Raw genomic sequence first — 20822 nt, forward strand, 5'->3', positions numbered from 1 at the left:
GTTTTAGTTTTTCATTTTGGTTTTGTTAATTATTTTATTTCAGTTTATGAAAATGTTTTTTAATAATTCATTAACTAAACTAACCTTGCAGGGTACAGTGAAATACTTATTTGTGCGTGTGCTAATTAACATGCAACATGTTATTTAGGAGCAGGTATTTTATTAATATTCAAGAATATTTTATTTTAGTGAAAAAGAAATTTGCTTAAAAAAACATGTTAAAGCTAGTCTATTTGCACACTGGTGTTAATTTATTTTGCAGATTTTTGATTTATGAATGTCTAATGATAAATAACACTAAAAATACAGTTCATTTTTCTTATGAAAGTTTCATAACATAGGAATATAATATCATGAAGTGTATTGTCTCATGCCTCTTCATTGGTATTGAATGGTAGTATAATTACTACACAACAAAAGTGATGCACTTTTACATGGAGTTGGGATGTTCTTCACTTATCAATAGTGATCATTTCTGTGCACTCTGGCTTACTCTTATAACACATATTTTGTTTCGTTTAATTGTTGATTATAAGCTGACCCAGTTAAATTTATCACATAATGCTACTGTATACAGTTACAGCATATTGTCTTATAAATGAAACTCGGTCTGATGCATTAGCGGTGTCCATTGGTAATGTGGCATCTCAAGTTATTTATATGGCCATACACATATAGAGCTCCCACTGTTACATAAAGTGACAAACCTTTGTGTCATGTGAAAGTTACAGAATGGAATAACAACCTCAGTGCATTCATTAAAATTTGGCATGACTTACTGTTGCACTGCCCATACATGAAGTGTCCTTTATGCACCATTTATTAGTCAATTGATTTCAGTTTTCATACAAACATAATAAGGGTTGATTTCTGGCTTATGCTTAGCAAAAGTTAAGAAAAGATAACTTTGTGCCATCCATAATGTACACACTATAGAGGACTTTACACATTTATTGTGCAAGTGATGGAATAAAATACAGTAAAAGAGATAAAATGTTTTTTTCTGAAAGGAATTATTTAAAGCATGTAGTTTCCCAGTCTACTTCCTCATTAAATTTTCATCTGTCAGTCTTAGATGTATTGCCTACTATTTTATGTTTGTGATGTGGCATCACAAAGCATTTTACAGATTAAGCAGGATCACTGTATGACAGTTATTATCAGTCTTCACCATGTTTTATTAACATTGAGTTTATATTAATAATCTAAAACAGCTATTAAAACTGTTATTTTGGACAATCTAGGTGAAATAGGATGGATGAGCTTGTTGAGCTGAATGGCCTGTTCTCATCACAATTTTTGTAATGCTGTGATGTACGTATGCAAAGAAGACTTATATCTCTGAATTATCATTTTTGTAGATTTCCTAGCAATTCTACATTTAATGCACATCTTTTATATTATTTGTCAAGAAATCTTGTATATAAATGACAACATTCCCTTCAGTAAGAAAGTAGAAATATAAAAGATCTAATCCATTCATAACTTTTCCTAGATTAAATTCCTGTGAACATCACATATTTCTTTTATATACCTTATCTAGCTGTGTTACTCAGCCTTACTGGGTCCATGGGCCCAAGTTATAGTGTCATTGGTTGATTTGATATACTAAGTACTTTTGTGTACACCATATGTGTATTTTTTAACAGGCTAATATTATTAGTTCACTTGAGCTGCATACTGTTAAACATGCTACATAGAGTCCTTGGTAGTGTTGTTGGGGAAGATTGCAGCAGAATGCCTTATTAAAGCAGTATTTGCTAATGTTACAAAGGTGATTTAAAGTTGGTTCATTCAAAGCTAAAACTGCTAAAAATCTCGAGTCTCCATTAGCATTAATGCCTAAAATTGGTTCTGCCCCAGTATACAGTGCACTTGAGCAAATAACTACTAGCAAGAAAAACTAAAGCTACTAAATACTTTTACTTACTCAAAAGCACCGTCCTGTTCTCTTTTTGTCACATTCTGTAAAACAGCATCTCCATCAGCTATAGGAAAAAAATCACACTTCATTGTGTTCAATCATGGCACGGCTACATCGATTTTTGTTCATGTCCACTTTTTTTTTTGTTTTATGCTTTTAAAAATACATAATGCTGATCGTTGATTGGTGAAGAACAATGTTGACTTTTTCAAAATTGCAAGGCTCTGCACTAGTAATAAAATAAAATTGTAGTTTGATCAGTGATTTCAGATTTGGACACCACCCCCCACTCCACAGAAGTGATTGACAACAACATTTCAACCAAAGGACTCCCCCCCCCAATGTTCTCTGTGCATCATCAATGATCTTAAAAAGATAAAACTGGGTCTCAAAGCCACAAAGTGTGTTTAACACTGCTCTCTATTCCAGCAACACAATAAATGTGTTATCCCAAAGTGGTTAAAGAAAAAAATGTAGCAGTTGCTACCTTTGATGACATGCCTGTTTTGTTGATGCTCTTTTTAAACCTTGTAAAAGCTGATGGAATCGTTTGTAGCATCGCACTTGATGAATTGAACTTCAGTCCCCACTTTGGTATTTTCACAAGGTTGCAGATTGTAATACCTTTCTTTTAGGATAAGTTGAGGCAAATATGGTGTACAATCATAGCCACAGTCGCAGACAAAGACTTGCTAAATGCGCCTTCAGGGAGCTTCGTTGAACTTTCCTCCTTTCACTTCACTTCTGCAGATATGCGATTGCTGTCAGCACCGCGATGAAAAGGGAGAAGTAGCAATAGAATTTTCCACAATGCTAGATCATTGTTAATGACAAATATCAACAAAGAAAAAACATGTTTCAGCTAATTTTGTTCTTTCTACACATCACCAATTTTCAATCAAATACATTAAGGCATTTGTGAGATTTTCAGATATTTAGTTTTTTTTATTGTTTTTTTTTTTTCAACCCCTAAATACTGATATATGGTAATTTCCTTTCTTAGAGGATACATACTGCCCTAGATGTACCATCCTGCCAAATTTTAGCTTTTTAGCTGAAAAGGAAAGTGTTCTTGTTGCTGAGTGAGTGAACTTTGCATTTTATATATAATATGTATGTGTGTGTGTGTGTGTGTGTGTATGTATGTGTATATATATATATATAAAATATATACATATATATATATATATATATATATATGTATGTATGTATGTATAAATATATACACAAAATACAATACTATTCAGTTTTGTGTTGGATTCTTCTGTATTATTGCCAGAATCTTAACTGTGGAATGTGTGTATATAAGGAAGGTTTAAAATTATTTTAGTGAGGCCAGTGGCATTTTTTTTGTCGTCAACATTGAATAAAGCAAATGTGACGTAATTTTATATTTAGTTACTTCATTTTTTTCTCTGCTTAATGAGCAAATTGTAAGTTTTGAAATGTTTATTCTTTACAATATCATGTTTTAAAAATTATTTTTAAACAGTTAGAATTACAGTCTAACAAGATGATATTTGGTATTATTAAATATTTATATAATATTTAACATAAGAGTGCCTTTTTCATCATAAAGTAAACAACATCTTAAGAAAATAGGCCTGTCTTTCATATTTAATGATTCTTTCATAATTTTTCTGTCAGTAATGTTATCAAATTATTGCTGAACTTTCATATCTGTCCTGCAGTGGATCAGAAAAATTTTTTTAAACATTTCAGCGTGTGTAACTATGTAAGTTACAATTAACAAATAATATCTCTGTATTTTCATTGTGCATTAATCATTTAAACAATTCTCAACAAACTTCTGCAATCCCAGATTTTATTTAGTTTTTATACTGTATGTTACTCTCTCTTATGCTTTTAACAAGTATACAGTAGATGCTTTTGGCTTTTGTACTAATTCTGAACATAGCAATATTTCTTTGAAACAATTTTTTTTCTTTACGTGCATGCCTATTGTTTTGTATGTGGTATACTGCATTCAGATTTTGTTTTTGTTTTTGTTTTTTTTTTTTCCTTCTCACCTATCCACAATGCAATGCTGTCCCCATGATGCACCTCTGCTTGCTGTTTACCTGTATGTTAATACGCTTGAATCCCATTGGCCCACTGCCATCATGTGCTCGCTGCCTGCTATTTAAAGACTCAGTCGACTGCCAAAGCAATGAAGCGACCCCTCGAGGCAACTGTAGATCTGGTACTTTGTCCTTTCACCTTTTGCTTTGCATGTAGCTTTTAAATGTACTGTAGCAACTCACAGAATTTGTGTTTTTTCGATTATTTTTTTATTTATTTATTTTTGGAAAAGCATTCTTGTGTATGAAATCATTTATCATCAGTTAATACTTAAAGAATATTCATCCTTTTACGTTAACAGCATTATGTCTTGTAGGACTTCCTGTTTATACCAATAATGTAAAAAAAAAAAAAAGAAGCAAGATACTAATTTAAAGTGAAATGGTCTTGTGGTTGCAGTTTAATGTAAAGTGTTACTGTGATGGTAATTCATTCATTTCTTTTTGAACTAAATATTTAAAGACTTAATTTAACATTTTCATGTGCAATTATAGTTATTATTACTAATATCTTAGACTGTAATTTAAATACATATAATTTATACTGATAAGGCATACAAATAAAAGAAATGATTAAGATTGTTCTACTTATTATTATACATTCCTGCTTCACAGGCATTTCCATCTAGTGTTCTGCAACCTCTACCAAAGAGACCAGCGCTTGAAAAAAGTAATGGTGCCAGCACCGTCTTTAACCCTAGTGTATTGCACTACCAACAGGCTCTAGCCAATGCACAATTACAACAACCTACTGCGTTCATACCTACAGGTATGTACCTATTATGTTTGCAAAATAAAAAAGTAATTACTAAACTTGACCTGTCTGTGAATAATTCTTGAAGTTATGGTTTGTAAGTGTAAAACATGTCCAGAACCACTTAAATTTCTTTAATGTATTTATGGTATGTTTTAAACATTGCTGTTGGTTTCACAAGTTTTAGGAATACTGATTTTTTTCTACTATTGTAAAGTGAAAAAAGTCCACTTTATTTACTTTTAAATACCATTTTCCTACTTTACATAACTTAAAACTAAACATTTAATTAAGGGGTCTAACTTTCTGGTTGTACTTCATTCTTATTGAGTTACCTGGCTTTAAAGTTTTGGATTATTATTACTTTTGTCTGATGCTGTAAGATTTCCTTTCATACCATTAATTTTGGCAGTATTAATAGAAAATAGATTGTTGTTACGAGTATTTGTCTTTTATTGAGTTTTCCTTTCAGTGGCATACCAGTTAGATAAAGTGGAATGATAAAATGTGCAGTACAGAAGATGAGGTTTATGATTTGATGATACAAATCCGCTTAAGTGTGTGACATGGCTCAGAATATGCTTTCTTTAAGCTGCTTGTAAACTTAAGTATTGTGGCCATTGGTTCTCTCCCTTAGAGCATAGTGAATTTGCATGTTTAAGCCTTTAACCTACTATTTCTTCCATGGATATTTCTATTTGAACTAAGCAATCATGCAGCACTGTCTTCTGCAAAAGAAGACTTTGCTGGGTTAGTGACAACCATAATCTAATTTTGAGTGTTTCTTTTAAACAATTTTTAATGATCAAATGTGTACTATACCAATAAATTACAAGTAATTAACCAAAATGAGCTAATGGTGTATTGTCAAGATTAAAATTTATTCTATGACTGGCATGATATGTAGTTTTTTATGACTATTATTCATTTCAAAATTTCAGTCATCAGTTAAACCTTGATTACTGAAGCTCTTTTTTTACTGCTTGTAGGCTTGCTTGTAAATTACTCTTGCTTCAAAAAATGTTTGTGTATTACTTATTTTCGGCCTTCATCTCTGAGCATATTAGGCTCACATGTATAGCAAGCTGTGTCAACATTTAATACCTTTTATTAGTCACATAACATACTGACAAGTCAATATTTCATTTTACATTTATCATTTTAATTAGTCAGAATTAGGATTGGTTATATGTCTGTTGCAAACTGTACATGTCATTGCAATTAAGACTTTATGTTAGTCTGGTGTGGGTCATCAGTAGGCATACCTAAGTTGCTGGTATGGAGTAGCACTCCAAGTCTCTGTAAGGCTGTGTTTCTGAATCACTGGGTCACGGCACCAGTGGCTCATGGATTGCAATCGTTGGTTTGCTGGTGGGTTGCCTATGCCAGTTTTTCTCAGTCATTGGATTACAACCTGGGTTGCCGCTGGAGGATCATGGGTTGCCTTTATTGGTTCACAAGTGGGTTGTGGTGAATCATTAGCGTTCAAGGTAGATTGCCGTCGATCAACAGCACTGCACGATACGCTTTCCCCTTTCTAAGTGAACTTGTTTCACCAAGGATGACCCCCAATCCTGCTCATTTTACCAAGGGGGCAGTTTGCAATCGTATTTATTCTGTGAGTCCTGTGAAATTGAACATGTGAAGCATAGTGAGGACATGTTGTATATGTTCTTCCCTGGTTCTGGATAAGAAAACTTGTGTCATCCAGGTTGGCAGCAAGGTCACTGATGCAGCCCAAACAGAAGAACACTATACTGTTAGTGGCCACTAGGGGTGCTGAAAGCATTTTTGCCCTTGGTTTCAGGGGCTTTAGGAACTTGCTGATACCCCTATTTTCATGCCTAACATCATGAGGAAACAAGTGCTGCCAAGTTTCTCAATTAAATAGTCCACTTGTCCGCTTTTTCCAGGGTTTAAGTAAATTACATGCTGAATTTTCTAAAAGCCATCATAGGGATTGCTTCACCATATTGTCAGCTAATTCCTTAATCTCAAAGGGACCCTGTCAGTATGCTAAAAATTTGGATTGGGAGGTGGGCACTAATACCATCATTCGTCCCCCAGATAAAATTCATGGAGGGGTGCCCTAAGATTGTGCCTGTGTCCAATGGGCTGCCTATAAATGGGATTGGACAAGGTGCCATATGCAAGCAAAACATTCTTGTAACTGTGCAAAATATTCTAAAATATTTACGGGTTGGAAGTCTCGTTCTTCCGATTCTTCCTTGACAAAGTCTGAAATTTCCCTTGACTGCCTCTCATACAGAAGCTGTAGGAGGAATAAGCCCTTGGCACCTCCTGATAAGTAAAAAATTACACGGTAACCTTGATGAATAGAAGTTGATGCAATGTAATATGTTTGTGATGGTTTATGAGTAGTTCAAACATGTACAGTACTGTACTCTGCTATTAGTCTAGTTGAAGCCAAGGTCAAATTAACATGGATGTTGTGCTGTGGGATTACACCATTATGTAACATGCTGTGGTGAGATTATTTTGGGCAGAGAGAGTGAATCCTGCTGAAATTCACCAGGTTAGTGGTGTCACCTTAAGATCCTTCCCAATAATATTCGAGCAACCTATCCATGTTAAACACTACCTAATCTCATGTGCTTGAAAATATTCTGTACACAACTGAGGGCTTTACATGGACATTTCATTTCAAGATATCTGTAAATTTCTGCTAGTCAAAACCATAAATTTACATACCTAAAACTGGTATTAACAGGATATATTAAATGTTAAAATGCTTTGACATACACATGCCTGTGCAGCTTCTACTTCATCTTGATATATTTTACAAAAAAGGCTAGCGCAGATGTTTTAATTCTGGTATTTCTTCAGACTACTAAAATTTTGGTTGAATTCTAACAATTTGTTTAATTTCTGTTTTTGAAATACTTGTAAGTGTTACCATGTTAGAATCAAGTACTGCCACACATTACTAGCTGAAACTGACCTGTCAGTCTAGCTCCTGGCTGATGAAGCGCTGGAAGGTTGATTTATATTGAATTTAGTACCCTGCATAAGCACAAACTGATGTAATCAAGGAGATTGTTAAAAGTCTCCTGTGTGAAGTGTAAATCTGACATGAGTTGCAGTGAACCTGCATGTGCTAAAGAAAATAATGTTCATGTCCTTGAAATAAAAATTAGTGTAAATGACAGAATATTTTCTGTAATTAATATTTAAGAATTGAATAGTTTTCAGTAGTTTTTTCTTCTGCAAGAAAGTAAAATATTTTTTGTGAAATTACATGTTAACTTCTTATAACAACATTCAATTATATAGGAAAATATTAAATTCACAATTTTATATAATGAAACACTGTATGTAAGACATTCTAATTTCAACAACTGGATAATAATCCTATCTCAGACTTAACTATACTGTAATTTTATCTTACAAGGGCATATTCAAAAGTTGTATTCACACAATGTCCCATTTTGTATGTGTTATGTATAGTATTATTATTGAGCAGACCCAGCCTCAATATAGGTACTGTTTCTTAAAAACTTAATATTGTAGAATATAAAATTTACAAAATTATCTTATTCTTACCCAAGTCTAGTAATAATATAATGTGGACTTCCTTTTAAATCCTATGTCTGGTACATTATGTTTTATATTTTTTTTATAAGACTTTATAATTATTTATACATACATGGAAAAATAATCAGCCTTTGTCTGACTTGAAGTCAGCAACTGAACTCTAGAAAACAATGGTGAACTTGGTGCTATACTATAGTTAAGTTTTATTTGTGAGTATCAAGTATGAACTAAAAATGCAAACAATTAAGATTACACTATCTTTGTTTTCCTGCCTCCCCATTTTATTAGTATTCTCATTAACCTAACTATAACTTAAAATTAACACTGGAAATGAGTGATTATTAAATGATGAAGTTAAGTATTTTTCAAGTCAAATATATTTCTTTAGAAACATGATATGTATGCATCGGCCATGTGAAATTGTGTTCTAAAGTTAATTGCTTTCTAAAAATTAAAAAAAAATATATCTTGCCTGCTCTGGCTTACAAACTTACCAAATATGTCAGTTTTTCAAGCTAAGACAGTTGTCAAATAATGATCTACACCTTCCATGTTTCTGACACTTGTTTGTAACAACAAACAAAATGTGGAAATAATCATTTAATTACAGGACACAGATTAATACATGACAATTGTATTGGCTTGAAAAATTTGTTGAAAAGTTTGTGAAGAAATACCACAACTTGAAAAATAACTTTTCCTTTAAATAATAACTTCATAATCCAATATGTTTGTTTCTGTCTATCAATTTATCCTCAGTAAATTATAATTCCTAATTTAAAAAGGAAAAAGCAGTATTAGTAAGCAAACAATTTAACCTAGAAATCAACCATCAATTACATGTTTCAAGTGTTTGTTGCATTGCTTTATCTTTGGACACCATTTTAGTAAAGGGACATTCAAGTAACGACAGTAATATATTTAGTTAAAATTTCACCATAAAGTATAAACCAATCAGCCACAACATTAAAACCTCCTGCCTAATATTATGTAGACCCCTCTGCCACCAAAACAGCTGTGACTCATCAAGACATGTGGACTATACAAGACCTCTGAAGGTGCCCTATGGTATCTGGCACTAAGATGTTTGTAGCAGATCCTTTACGTCCCAGGAGTCTCCATGGATCTGACTTGTATTTCCAGCACATCTCATAGATGTTCAATAGGATTGAGATCTGGGAAATTGAGAGGCCAAGTCAGCACATTGATCTCTCATATTACTCAAAGCATTCATGAATAATGTTTGCAGTGTGACAGAAAGAGTCCACTACAATCAGGTAAAACTGTTGCCATGAATAGGTATATGTGGTCAGAAGCATTTTTTAGGTTTATGTACTGTATGTGGTACATGTTAAAGTAACATCCACATGACTGCCAGCACACAAGATGTCCAGCAGAACCTTGGCCAGAGCATCACACTGCCTCCACCAGCTTTCCTTCTTCCCTTAGTACATCCTGCTGCCATCTCTTTCCCAGGTAAACAACACACATGCACCCAGCCATCAACATGATGTAAAAGAAAACATGATTCTTCAGACTTGGTGAACTTCTTCCATTGTGCCATTGTCTAGTTTTCATGCCACTCATGTGCCCATTGTAGGCACCTTTTGCAATTGGACAAAGGTCTTCATGGGTACTCTGACTATTCTGCAGCTGTGCAGCAAGCTGCTATGAACTCTGTGTTCTGGCGCTTTCACTCATGGCCAGCATCAACTTTTTCAGTAATCTGTGCTACAGTAGCTCTTCTGTGGGATCAGACCTGACAAGCTAACCTTTTCTCCCTACATGCATCAGTGAGCTACTAAGCACTGCATACTGGGAACACCCCCCACAAGACCTGCTATTTTGGAGATGCTGTAACCCAGTTGTCTAGGCATCATAATTTGGCCCAAGTCAAAGTTTGTCAGATCCTTATGCTTGCCCATTTTTCCTGTTTCAAACACATTCCCTTCCTGAACTGAGTGTTTACTTGCTGCCTAATTTATCCCAGCGTTTGACAGAAGCCATTGTAACTAGATAATCAATGTTATTCACTTCATCTGTCAATGATTTTAATGTTGTGGCTGATGAGTGTATGTATTCCATATTACAATTAAACCTTCTTTAAAACCGTAACACAGGAAAATCCAGATCAGTATTGTATCACTCTTGATATTTGTTAAGTATGAGCTAACGTGTATTTAGACTTATAATTTGTTATTCATAAATGCTATAATTCATAAATGAGTTAAAGGATGCTCAGCAAAATTGAAACATTTGTATGTGGGATTTGAATTGTAGTAATCCAAAATAAACTAAGAGCAAGTAAAGGAATTAAAAATAACCTGTCGTAACGCAATACCATACCCATTTCCATGTCTGAATTCAGCTTTCTTAAAATTACTTAGCTTGAATTTTTCTTTATATTAGGTAGTGTAATTTCTTTGATTTGCCATTCGAAATATGTATGAATGTATCTTATTTACTTAAAATCAGCCTTCATGTCTCACTTGCATACTGATTAACCATATGGATGCAGTAAGTTACCTTTAGAATCTTTAATTGTAAATTCAACAAGTGATATAGACCTTTTCAGAAATGTAGTTCATCTACTCAATATAATGTATAAAGTAGTTTAATTCTTGGATTCTTGAATACCTTGGATATTGTCTCTCAATTAAAAAATACAGAAGTCTAATTTTTCTAGCTTAATGTTTCTTCCCCCCAAAGGTAAACATTTACCAACATCCTAATTTTCACTGTTAAAAAGGATTTGAATAGAAGCACTATAAGACAAAATGTCTCTTGATATTATGTGTAGAATAAAGTGTTAGTTTGTTGTTTCATCAATGCCATTTCTAAAAATATTAAAAGTCTTATTTTTCACCAAAGTTTCAAATTAAGCAAGACAGGTTTGAGAGTAAATATATCTTTTCAAGTTTGCTTACATTGATTTTTACAAAGAACATTAAAAAAAATACATGTATTTAGTCTGAAACCTCTTTCAGTCAAGGGGCTGCAGTTTTCCATGTTTTTTAATAAATATGTTTACATTCTTTGATTTAAACAGTTATGCTGATTTTCTGATTTCTTTTATCTTCATTATTTTATTATTATTTTGTTGTATTTGAAAGAGTATTTTCATTTTAACTGTGTGCTGTAATATATTTACTTTATGTATATATATATATCTTTATGCATATAAAAAGCCTTGACCAAGTTAATTATATTAATTAAATACAGTCCGAATGTGTTTACTATTAATAATTCTTTAGACTTTGGGTCATTTACAGCTTTTTAAATTTAACATGATATATTTTTTGTAATTTGTTTTTTGCTGATGCAATCCTACACTTAATCTCTTTATATTTACTATGTAAAATCCCATTTCTGTTGCTTTCAATCCCAGCTTTTAAATGTAAATTGTACCTAAATGTATGTAAAAAATATATTCACATGCTCATGATGGAACACGTGGATATGTTTGCTATTATATATTTATATATATAAATATATTAAAAAATATATATATATATATATTTTAAAGAATTCTTCTAATAATCCTGCTTTTTCATTGATACATAATATTTATGTTATAATTAAACCTTAAAGCCAATAATGTAAAACTGCGTATGCAGTTTTAACCAACAGGATTTTGGTTTCCATGTTAGCTATTTAGGAACTAGTCCTGTCTGTCTGATATATGCTCCATGTGATTTAATGAGATATTCCCTGTTAAGTTTTATACATGATGTTTAGGAATGGGAATGGAGAAAGTCATCTAAGCATGACATCATACTTTTCAAGTTCACTTTATTAACAACAGTCTATAAATTCTATTACTGTATTAAACACATTAATATAAATAAATATGTAACCAAATATGCAGTACATGTGATTTCAAACATAATAATTAGATCGAAAGAGCTTTATAGTGTTTAGTGAATTACTAACTATCTGAGAGATGAAGAAGATGGTACAACTTCTTAAGATTTCATAATTTATTTAGACATTTTTGACCTTCGTCTTTTCAAGGATCTTACATTCAATGAAATTAAGCTCGCTTTTCCATGACAGAGGTCCTAAAAGCACTCGCAGATTTTCAAAAGATATCTGGACTTTTGAATGAAAGTGTGCTTTTTTTCCAGCGAACTCTCTAGTACACAGTATTAGACTGGACACCTTCCCATATATCTAAACAGATCTATTTAAATATCTAGGAGTAAATGTCACAAGTAAATATAAAGATATTTTTCAACAAAATTTTGCTGTCTGTGTGGAAAAAAATTAAACAAAATGTGAATAAATGGTCCACCCTCCATCTCACATTAGCAGGGAGAATCAACACTGCTAAGATGAACATCCTTCCCAAGCTTCTTTTTCTGTTTCAAATCATCCCCATGCACATTTGCAAGTCTATTTTTTTAAGAAATTAAATTCAGTCTTAACCTCTTTTATGTGAAATTTTGAAACATCCACATATCCAAATGGTAACTAAACAATAACCTAAAGCAGAAGGGGGCATGGCACTATCTAAGTTTCAGTTTTATTACTGGGCAGCAAATATGCATGTCATAAAGACCTGAACATTGACACAAATTGATGAACATACACAAGCCTGGTCTGCATTAGAATTAAAATCGTGCAGTACTTCTTTATATTTCCTGCTCTTTGCACCAGTAAATACAAATTATCATCAGTACACTAATAATGCAATTGCCCTTCAGTTCACTCAGAATATGGAACCAATGTAGGAAGCACGTTAAAATAGCAATCACTTCTTTCCACCATCTCAATATTTAACATTGGGAAAATCACTGGAATTAAAACATTTAGAGATTTGCACAGAGATAATGTCTTTGCATCCAATGAGCAATTAAGCTTCAAATTTGACTTCTCGTCAACATAGCTGCTCTGCTACGTTCAAGCTAGAAACTTTGCTAAATGGAACCTGCCCAATTTTTATCACCTTTCACCTGTTTCTATTCCAAAAGAACTATTAATCTTGAAGACTCAAGATAACTTCTCTACAATTTATAAAGCATTTTAAAGTCCCTTCCTTTTTAAGATCCCAGTGTACAATGGGGAAAGGATCTTTCACTTAATATTTCAGAAAAGAATCAAAAGGCAGCAATGCACAGAATATACTGTAGCTCAATATGCGCAAAGCACTCAATCATTCAACTAAAATCTTCGGTTGAGCTCATTTATCTCATTTAAAATTATCCAAAATGTTTGCAGGGCAACATTCAACCTATGAACGTTGCAATCTAGCTCCAGCCCCTCTGGGCCACCTGTTTTGGGCGTGTACCAAATTAAGATCACGTTGGACAAAAATCTTTGAATGCCTGTCAGAGAGTTTTGGTGTCACAATCCCTCCTAACCCTTTAACAGCTGTGTTTGGTGTATTTCCAGATGGGCTTAAAGTAGAGAAGGACAAACAAATTGTAATTGCCTATATCTCACTATTAGTACGTTGACTTGTTTTGCCCTGTTGGAAGATTCACATCCCACTGCTTTTAAGTCAGTGACTGATGTCTTATACTGTTTGAAATTGGGAAAAAATCTAATTCTCATTTAGTGGATCTATTCAAAACTCTTTTTAAAATATGGTAGGACCTAATCAGTAACACTTTAGAATAATCTTCTATATGATGGAAAAGGATATTCTTCCTTCCTTCCTACTTTTAAAGATTTGTTTAGCTTTATGGCTCTCCTCTCTTTCTTTAGGGTGGGGGTTGAATTTTGGTTTGTTATCTTTGTCTTGAGTGTATGGATTGTTATTTGCTTTTAATTAAAATCAATAAAGCAATTAACATCACCTCACACATAACATACACATTACAATTTGACATAATATACAGTATTAAAGAGAAAAGAATAGCATTCAGTACCTTTGTGAGGAAAGTAAATGCACTCCTTCATTTATAACCTTTTGGAACCCTTTTCAAAGGCAGTAAATTAACTTAGAGCTGATCAGTGTACTTTTTCTTTCTTATGTCACAGAACTTCAGCTCTGAGATATTTTAGTATTTTCATGGGTGCATGTAAATGTTACCTGAAATTCTTTCTCAGCCATTCTGCTATTTTGTGCTTTTATGTTATAGTTCTGCTGTATGATCAAATATTACTATAGTGTTTGAAATACTGTTCTAACATTTTCCTGTATAATGCTCAGATAAAATGTAAATTGATAGATAGCTCAAAAACAGCAAATACAAATTCAAAGGCAACAAAATGAGTCCAGATCATCATCCTACCAATATAGGATGTGCTTTTTTTTGGTCAAATGAAATGCTTTGTTTTGATCAAGCATAACATTTAATTTGTGGGCAGATAACTCCAATTTTGATATCATTATGCAGATCACATTGCTTCCACATGATCTTATTGCATTAAAGTGCTGTTTTGTATATGCAAGCATAAATCTATTTAGTTGTTACAGGGTAGGGATTTTCCTCTAGTCAACATTCAAAGATAGCCATTATTTCTCAGAATTTTCCTAAAGGAGAACTTAAAATGTGAATGTTTATCATAGGAAAAGACCTATTCCTTGATGTATTCTTGGCATTCTTTGAACCTTATTTGCAGAATGAACTCCATTTTAAGGAAATTGTCATTTTAACTTTTTTTTTGGTCCTACCCAATTTCCTGTAGAACTAATATTAAAAACCTTATTACAGTAAAGTCTATTTTATCTGCAAAATTAATTACAACAAAGGTATTTTTCATTTAAAAAGCAGCAAAACATGCATATTTCTTAATTACTTCGCCCAAATAATCTTAATTCAGGAACTCCATTGAACAGTCAATTAGATTGCACGTTTCTGTCAGTTGGTTTACTCGTCAGTTGTCACTCTTACAGCTGCTGACCTGAGACATTGTGGACATACGTAAGGGCAGGATAACTGTCAATCAAATTTGATTTCAGCTGTACTTGCAGAGCTAGACGTTTGATGCAGCTAAACTCTCACTAATTTCCAGATTTATTGAGGAATGGTTTGACTTTTATGAACACATTAAACTGATTGAGGATTAATATTTGGCTCACCCTTCAGCAAAAGTGCTAGCTACTAAGCTTTGCTCGTGTTTATGCTACTTAACCAGTTTTCAACATATTTAAAAAATTCACAGAGATTTAATCCTATGAACACACTATAACCTTAAAAGAAATTAAATTGTTGCACTTGTACGTGTCATGGAATTTTGTGCTTGCAAATTTATACATATATACATGTATATATCCAGTGATTTTTATTTATGAATGTGATCTTCATATCCTCAAACTTTTTTATCATGATCTTTTTATGTAAAACTTTTCCAGGTTAGAACAAAAGATTGATTCAGAAAAGAGCAGACTTTAGCCAGAGAGAGATGGTCAATTCCTTAAGCAACGTAACCTGAGGTGTGCCACTTATGAAAGTTAAAGAGCGTGTGTAGTGGGGGCTGAGGGGTGCCATTTATGTAACTCAAATGGTGCACACTGTGGACACAGAGGGGGTCCCCTGACCCCCTTCCCCCTGAACCTTGTCTAATAATACTAACCACCCTATAGGCACCAAATTATTTTTTATGTCCAGAGTACTTTGTTCTAACATAATTTGACCTACCGGTATACATATCCTTGTAATCTTTTAAGGACTTGAATTTGACATTGATATTCTGATTGTTTACCACTAAGTTATTAGTAAAAACATCATAATAGTATCTATTTGTTTAAATAATAGTTTCACTTGCTGATAATTGGCCAAAGTCTTAAATAAGATGATATAACTTGGGGTGGACTTTTGCATGTTTATTGTACTGTCGTATTTTTCCTTACTTGTTCATGGTCAAGTTATTAAGTTAAAAACAGATATTCCGTTAATTTGTAACGCAGTTATTCAATATCAACTTCCACTGTTACCTAATATTTTGTAGAAAAAGTACATTTTGTTGCAAGTGAAATTGTATTGATGAAAATACACAGTTGAAATTTTGGCCTTCATATTTTGTTACTGTCATGTGAATTGCTACATGCAAGTGTTGACTAGAATAATACATAAAATGATTTCTCATTTTTTGTAATAGCTTAAGGTTATTTATAGCTGAAATGATTCATTTGCACTAGGTATAGTGTTTTTAATTAGTTTAGACTACCCCTTCTTTATGTTTCAAAACACCTATTTATCTTTTACCCCCAAGTAATAAAGAAGGTAGAATAATGGCCTTCTCTTTGTATCCGATGCACACTTTTAATAGTGATGAAATTATTGCTGTTCTTTACTTTTATACATATAGCCTGTATACAGGTGATTACATCTATTATTATTTCATCACTTAGATCACTTTCACACAGAAAGTCATACTGCATATGTAAGCAAAGCTAGTACTCTTCAGATCATTTTTCTTTTTAAATATGGATCTCTGGATAAAGACCTTAGTGTCAGTTTGTGACTAGTTTTGCTGATCATTCCTAATAGATATACTTTTTTCTGTTTATGTATATTTATGCATTACGCTTTAGTGAAAACTTTTTTGAATTATAGTTGAAGCATCATGTATTGCCGGTACCTGTCAAGAGGATAATCTTGAAATGTTATGAATGGAATGCTAATTAAATTTTTAACAACATTTAGTATTTATTCAATGTCTTTCTTTAAATACATATAAAGAAAAATATTACCATAATGTTTATTCTAAACTTTTTTTTGTGAAAACAAGATGCATTTTTTTATTTAAAAATTTTGAAAATAGGAATACCAAAAGGGGTTAATACATTAAGTTAAAATGTATTTTTTCTTTAACTTTTAATTTTGTTTGTTTAATTAGTATTATTGTTTAGAGACTGCCAATGAACCAAACACATGTTATTAATATCTTTTAAGATGATGGCATGCCAATTAAAAGCCAGCTAACTGTTTTTTCCCCTTTATTAACCTCTATTCACTTTTCACTGCATGATATACAGGATCTGTGTTGTGCATGACACCTGCCACCAGCATTGGTAGGTTCCTCCTTTCTTCTTCTGATATAACAGAACTATTCATCTCTTACAGTTGTCTTAAAAAGGGAAAACATAGGCTTAGCAGTGTTTAATTAGTTGGTAAAGTCTGTATCTGTTATAATTTAACAGTTGAAATTTTAATTCATCTGTAAGAATGGAAGTGCTTTATTTACTTGGCTCAACTGATCTGTTTTGCTTCACTAATATTTTGCTGGCATTATTTTCCACTGTTATAATTCAGTTTATTTTGTAATTGTTCTTATTTGTTTTTTGTGTTTTTTTTATATTAGTTGTTTACATAAGGTAAAAATAGTTAAACAGAAAATGTTATTGTTTCTGTGAAATGAGAGGCAAGTTAGATATGTAATATTAAGTAATAAGCCTTTTCTTGTGCACTGCGTTTTAGGAAATTTTATCAGTTTCCCAGAGGAGTGTAGCCTAACATTACAATTGTATAAAATTTAATTGAATTTATTGTAAAATTACTTTAAAAGTTGTGTTTAAAAGTAAAAAAATAAACACATCATTTTTAACTAATCAAAATGTTTACATTTGGTACTAGAGATTTTGTAAGCTCTTCTGTGTGTTTCTCTGGGAATCACTGATAGTGTTTATAAATTTCCTTAATTGTGATTGTAATCAGCTTTCTTCCTCTTTTTTTTATTTTCTCCCATGCTTTCTTGCTTTGCATTGTGATTGCATGCCATCTGCTGGTCTAACCTAATGATGGCCTGCTGCTCTATAATATTCACCATGCAAAAAATACCTCACCTGTTGCCATGGTTACCATAATGCTACACCTACCTGTTCATTGCTTCCATGGTTCCCTTCCTGAAAAGTACCCATGATGTACAGTGCTACGCCTGCTACTGTCTCTGCAGCAACAACTCCTGCCACAAGTGTCCCCTACGCCGCAACAGCACCAGCCAATCAGGTTTGCCCCTTTTAAAGCTTTCTTTCATAAGTCCCTGAGCTCTAAATAAGTACTGACAATTAGCAGATTATGAGTTTTTCTTCTTATTCATATTTCTGAATGATTTCTCATTCTCTGAGAATTTTCTTTTTCAGTTATCAGAGCACTTATTTAGAGTTCTAACATTTGCAAATGGTAGTTGTGTTGTGTTGCATTATCTTTGTTTATTTTGCATGTTTTACTTTTTAAATGTCAAGTTTCCCTCTACACCTGCAAAGAAAGTGTTTTCACTAAAAATCTACCAAAGTATAGTTAGTTGGGAAAAATACAGTTATAATGAGGGAATATTTTCAGAAATATTGCTTGAAATATGATTATTCTTAATGAAAGTTATAGGTTTGACATTAGTAAATATTAAAGCTTTCCTTGGTGGGGTAAGGCTGAGATAGAAATGGAGAGCTTTTCTACTAAGCTATGCAGCTCTGCAATATTTCAAGCTTTCATTGGCATGTCACAATAAAGTCTGCAGCAGCAACTACCTCTGTGTTCTTGTAAACTTGATTATTTAAAAAAAAATCACTATTCCTGGATACAACAGCAATACATTTAAATATTATTTCGTGTAATGCTTGAGGATTTAAATCAGGAAACAAACATATGAAAGACAGTAAAAATAAAAAAAAGACTTTTTTTAAATGTAAAACCAAATATTGCATATCTGCTGTAATATATAATCATGAGATTAATTATATTCAATTCTTAGCATTCCTGTTTTAATTAAAATGTGATTTGATCTTTATCGGACTCTATATTTTAGAAAAACTTGATATATTTTTTTAAAATTCTATACAAATCTTTTCCTCTTCACATCTACTTTGAAAACATCAATCCAGCATTCATTGTCTTTTGGAAGAAGTCTGAAGTATGTGAACCACAAAAATAAGCAGCACTCTGTCAGAGATCCTTTATAAAAGCAGGATTTCCCAATCTGAAAACACCCTTTGTATGTATCCAATGAAAGATTTAAACTCACACTTTTAAAATGTAACAATTGACTCAGAATTATTCATTTCACTCCCTTAGAAGTTTTCATTTTGTATTGTTACACAACATTGAATCTCAGTGTGTTTAGTTTGGATTTTTGAAACAACCAGAAAAAGTCTGTTTACTGTCAAAGTGAACACAGATCTCTGTGCAGTGGTCTAAACTAACTACAGATTAATTAATATTTTATTGCAGTTAATTTCATATAATTTGTAAGTGTTCACCTCCTTCAAGTCAGTATTTAGTATTTTGCAGCAGTTACAGCCTTGAGACTATGCAGATAAACCTGTCAACTTTGCATATCTGGACATTAAATTAAAACTTTATTTTTGTTATTTTTAAGCCATTCCTATGTAGCTTTGGCTTTAAGCTTAGAGTCTTGTCTTGCTAGATAAGAAATCTACTCCTAAGGCTCAGGTTTTTTGCTGACTGTATCAAGAGTTCCTCCAGTATTTCCCTGTATTTTGTAGCATTCATTTTGCCCTCTACCTGAAGAAGAGCCCTGAGTTGCCTCGAAATCTTGCATGTAATCTTTTTAGTTAGCCAATTAAAGGTGTCATTTTGCTTGACTTTTCTCTCTACATTCATAATGGCTAACACGGTACAACACCCTAGTACTACCCTCCACCTTCATAAGCCTTCCAGGGCCTGCTGCAGAGAAGCATCCCCATAGCATTATGCCGCCACCACCATGATTCATGTTGGGGATACTGTATTTTTCATAATGTGCAGACATGGTGTTTAATCTGATTCCCAAAAAGTTCATTTTTGGTTTATTTAGGCAATGGAACCTTCTTACAGCTGACATTAGAGTCTCCCTTGTACCTTATGGCAAACTCTAGCTGAAATATCATAGAAATTTCCAGTTTGACTGGAACATTGTCAGCCTTCTGTAAAGCTTAGATTCTCGAGGTACCCTAGCAACAGTTATTTTATGCATAGTCTCTTTAGTCTTAGTCACTGTAGCCTTCAGAGTTTTCGTTAGCCTTTTTGTCCAATAACTCAGTTTTTGTGGACAGCCTTCTCTAGACAGATTTATATCTATGCCACACTCTTTCCATTTCTTAATTATTGATTTAACTGTACTCCATGGGATATTCAGAAGACTTGGATATTTTCTTGTATCCATTTCGTGACTTGTACTATTCAATCATCCATATAACTAATTATGTGGCCTCTAAAACCAATTAACTGTGCCAGTAATAACGTAGGTGTTTCACATTAAGAGGGGAATACTTATCCAGTCAGTTTGTAATTAATTTAGATCACTTTACATTAATCTGTATTGACTTTGAAATTCAAGTATTTTTTTGTTGATCACTACTAAAAAAGCCATTTTATCACTGGTTTAGTGATGTATCATACCTGTATGTGTTTAAACAAATTGGTGTTTTTGTTTTACTCTAATCAAAATCAAGAAGTGTAAAGACTTTTTGACACACTGGGTAGAGTAAAAAGTTATATGTAGATTAAATCACTCTTAATGTGTGCTATAGATGTGGAATCAAACATTTCATTAACCTAACATAATAAACCCCTTGTTTAGTACACTCTGTGATGACATGTTTTTTAGTCACTGTGTGATA

At 32.7% G+C, this 20822-nt stretch overlaps 1 protein-coding gene across 12 annotated transcripts in view; it reads left to right on the top strand.

Moving 5' to 3' along the window:
* mbnl2 (muscleblind-like splicing regulator 2) overlaps nt 1–20822 on the top strand; it is a 253869-nt gene that overhangs the window by 210570 nt on the left and 22477 nt on the right. For 7 of the 12 annotated variants that reach the window (XM_039745406.1, XM_039745410.1, XM_039745407.1 and 4 more), the window contains 3 exons: nt 4074–4127; nt 4621–4774; nt 17244–17279. In XM_039745406.1, the coding sequence (XP_039601340.1) occupies nt 4074–4127; nt 4621–4774; nt 17244–17279 (244 nt within the window). Of the gene's footprint in view, nt 1–4073; nt 4128–4620; nt 4775–17243; nt 17280–18118; nt 18214–20822 lie in introns of all 12 variants that reach the window. The other 5 variants (XM_039745414.1, XM_039745416.1, XM_039745415.1 and 2 more) reach the window with 5 other exon arrangements.

Source organism: Polypterus senegalus, chromosome 2, assembly GCF_016835505.1.
Source record: "Polypterus senegalus isolate Bchr_013 chromosome 2, ASM1683550v1, whole genome shotgun sequence".
NCBI lineage: Eukaryota > Metazoa > Chordata > Cladistia > Polypteriformes > Polypteridae > Polypterus > Polypterus senegalus.